Source organism: Leptonychotes weddellii, chromosome 13 (genome assembly GCF_054177405.1).
Source record: "Leptonychotes weddellii isolate Sample4059 chromosome 13, ASM5417740v2, whole genome shotgun sequence".
Classification (NCBI taxonomy): Eukaryota; Metazoa; Chordata; class Mammalia; order Carnivora; family Phocidae; genus Leptonychotes; species Leptonychotes weddellii.
The window spans coordinates 56,522,966-56,526,699 of record NC_138381.1 but is presented as its reverse complement, the minus strand read 5'-3'; the positions used below and the strand labels follow the sequence as shown (position 1 = coordinate 56,526,699).

Sequence of the window (3,734 nt, the reverse complement as noted above, 5' to 3'; positions counted from 1 at the left end):
CCACATGTAGCTAGTGTCTTCTGTATTGGTAGTGCAAGTACAGAACGTTTCCAACATTGTAGAAAATTCTATTTGACAGCTTTTAAGAATTTAAGACAAAATGACCCTGTTATCTGGAGATGTTTAATTTGAAGGGATGATAGTATTCTTTCCTGAAAGTTGGAGACACCAGACAAAGAAAGAATGTCTTGTTTTTGCTAACTTATCCAGGAAAGTATTTTAAAACTAGAAGATACCAATTTAAAACTGATTGTCTTGATAGTTGCTTCCAAAGAACTAATTTCTGATTGTTATTCATACATTCTGTATTCATACACTTTTACATTCTTCTGAAGAAGACTCTTCTCAATATTAAGATATCAAAGTGTCATTAATTGCACTCAGGCAGCTCTTTTCCCTTCTTAATCTAAGATTAGCTGTAAGTAGTACAACTTAGAGTAATATCAAAAGGATTCAGAATTAAGAGTGTAAATTTGGGGGCGCCTGGGTGGCTCAGTTGGTTAAGTGACTGCCTTCGGCTCAGGTCATGATCCTGGAGTCCCAGGATCGAGTCCCGCATCAGGCTCCCTGCTTGGCAGGGAGTCTGCTTCTCCCTCTGACCCTCCTCCCTCTCATGCTCTCTGTATCTCATTCTCTCTGTCTCAAATAAATAAATAAAATCTTTAAAAAAAAAAAAGTGTAAATTTGTCTTTCATATTTTTATCTTTCTCTAATCTTCATCACATCAAATACTAGCTGGGAAGACACTTCAAATCTTTAATATTGAAATGAAGAGTAAAATGAAGTCTCATACAATGGCAGAAGAGGTGGTTTTCTGGAAATGGGTCTCTGTGAACACTGTTGCCCTGGTGACTGAGACCACAGTCTACCACTGGAGCATGGAAGGTGACTCTCAACCCGTGAAGATGTTTGATAGACATGCCAGTTTGGCAGGGTGCCAGATGATCCACTACCGGACTGACGAGTACCAGAAGTGGCTGCTCCTCATTGGCATCTCGGCTCAGGTAAGCTTTTGGCTGCCTTCAGGAACTGGTCTGATGCAATGTAGAGGTATTATACTGAAGTTGGTACAGGTGTGAGGCAGAAGAAATAGGCCCAGGCCTAAGAGAAATAGAGGTTACAAGAAATCCAAACTTTGGATCATATAAGAATTTTAATTTAACTTTGGCCCATTGACTCTACTGTATTCCGTCAGATTACAGATATTCATCCTGTAAATGATTTCGGGCACAGTTTTGAGAAGTGAATTGTTGAGGAATTTTGTAGAGCCACTTGGAACCTATAGGTTTATGGGAAGTAGTTTTGGGACTCTATTTTAAGGGCTTTAATGGAATATTACTAATTCATATACTTTTTTAAAGATTTATTTTTTTATTTTAGAGAAAGCAAGCGAGCACAGGAGAGAGAGGCAGAGGGAGGAGAGGGAGAGAAAGTCTTAAGCAGACTCCTCACTGAGCACAGAGCCTGATATGTGGGGCTCGATCTTACAACCTGAGCCAAAACCAAGAGTTGGGCACTTAAAACTGACTGCACCACCCAGGCGCCCCTACTAATTCATATACTTTTATGATGAAAGTGGTAACTTTCTGCTCTGCTTCCTTTTTTTTTTTTAAAGATTTTATTTATTTATTTGACAGAGAGAGGCACAGCAAGAGAGGGAATACAGCAGGGGGAGTGGGAGAGGGAGAAGCAGGCCTCCCGCCGAGCAGGGAGCCCGATGCGGGGCTCGATCCCAGCACCCTGGGATCATGACCTGAGCCGAAGGCAGACGCTTAACGACTGAGCCACCCAGGTGCCCTCTGCTTCCTTTTTTCATTCCTAGTGGCTAATCCAGTCACCAGATACTTGACTACAGGATGTTTGGCTTTAGATCTTTATTAGCTAATTCTGGCCATTGAATGGTCTTCCATAGCCTAGTGGGAAAAGTATAAATGTGGGATTCTAGCACTTAGAAGACTGTCAGACATTTGAAGAGAGTACTGTGGGAGCCAAAAGAGAATACTGTAGGTCAGAGAGGACCCACAACAGAGGGGGCCTCTAAGCTGCATTTTGCCAGCTATAAAAGTGCACTTGGAAAGGAAACTGTGTGAATGGCTCTTTCTGGGAGTCTGGGGTCATCACTTTGGCTGATACCTATAGGATGCATAAGAGGCAGCTAGATGGGCAAGGCTGAGAGATGGGTGGGGGCAAGACTGAGGTACATGCTGCTGGCAGTTGGAATTCTGCAGCAGATTTTCAAGTGAGAGTGATATGATTTATTTTCCTTCTCTGCAGCATAATGGGGTCGAAATAATGCAATCAGTGATGTTGAGGAGGGACCACCACGAAGACTGGAGGCTGGGAAGCTAGTTAACAGGCAGATACAGGAAGAAAGCCATATAGCATGTTCTGGAGTAAAGACATGGATGAGAAAGGTGAAGAGTGAGCAAAGATGGAAAGAATACTTCTCTCCACTTTGGGAGTCTCCTCCACTCTGCAACTCCCAGGAGAAGTGAGCCATGTGTGATTTAGATGGAAGCACTGGTGTTGGAGATGAACAGGATAGGCAAAGCTTAAGATTTTATATCTCAACAGTCAATGTGGGGCTAAAACTCACAACCCTAAGATCAAGAGTCACATGGTCTAATGACTGAGCCAGCCAGGTGCCCGAGGCAAGGCTTGAGATTTTAGAGGTGAAATAGCTAGAACTTGGTGATATATGGGACGCCTCTCGGGGAGGGGAGAGTTCGATGATGGCCTAGCATTTATCTCAGAATGAGGCATAGATGAGGGAGAGTTGAAGTACCTTTGCTCTAACCCTTCATCTTTGTATTACACTGGCAAGTTTGTCTCCTCAGGTAACCTGGTAGTTATTTGGTATAATTTAAGGGACTTACTTAGTCACAGAGCCTTTTAGTGATAGGCCCATGGCGTCCATTCAGCCCCAGTGACTTCTTATTGTCAGGGCTGAGGGTTAAGCTGGAATGACAATATATTTGTAGGAAACTTCACATCATATCTGGAATAATGGGCATTCCCATTGCTCCTACACATGATAATAACATTATAATGATTCACCCATAGCAGCTTGTTAGGGTCTGATTGCCCAGGCTTCCATAAAAGGAATAATTTTACACCTAGGACGTTTTCTGTGATGTATCACCTGTTAGCTGGAATAATTTCCTCTTGGGAGTTACTAACCGTAGATAGATGCTATTTACGGAGTTTTTCCTCATGTGGGAACTCTACCTTTGGTTTCCTGCTGAAAGGAATTGGATGTTGCTGGCCCTTATGGTAGGCAGAGATTGCAGACAGTTCAGGTGTTGCTAATGGAGATGAAGTCGGGGAGTGTTTGTGATGTGAGGGTTGAGGAGTGTACCTTACACAGAGCCTGCAGATGCTGGGATGAATTGCGAGAGAGTCACAAACAGGTAAAATCTGTATGACATATGCTGTCATGGTAAATTTGCAAGGTGGTATGGGCATTTAAAGATAAAACTGATTCACTGTACCTTTGTGAAGCCAGGAGGGGAGATGGAAGATCTCTCTTCCCTAGCCCTTCATGCTATTCAAGAGTTAGTGAGAAAGCTATGCTTTTTGAGCCTTTATGTTGCTTTCAGAAAGAGGCCCCTAGATTTACAGGACCCTCAACCAAGGAACAAAACTAGTCACAATATAGTATTTATCACTCTTCCCAAATACTTGCCCTAAATACTTTTTGTTTTTGAATTTCCTCTTTATTTCAAGAAGCTCAG

At 42.6% G+C, this 3,734-nt stretch overlaps 1 protein-coding gene across 2 annotated transcripts in view; it reads left to right on the top strand.

Annotated features, from left to right (window-relative positions):
* Positions 1 to 739: 739 nt before the first annotated feature.
* CLTCL1 (clathrin heavy chain like 1) overlaps positions 740 to 3,734 on the top strand; it is a 76,866-nt gene continuing 73,871 nt past the window's right edge. For both annotated transcript variants that reach the window (XM_081801604.1, XM_081801605.1), the window contains exon 1: positions 740 to 1,004. In XM_081801604.1, the coding sequence (XP_081657730.1) occupies positions 768 to 1,004 (237 nt within the window). In that variant the 5' untranslated portion in view covers positions 740 to 767. The remainder of the gene's footprint in view (positions 1,005 to 3,734) is intronic.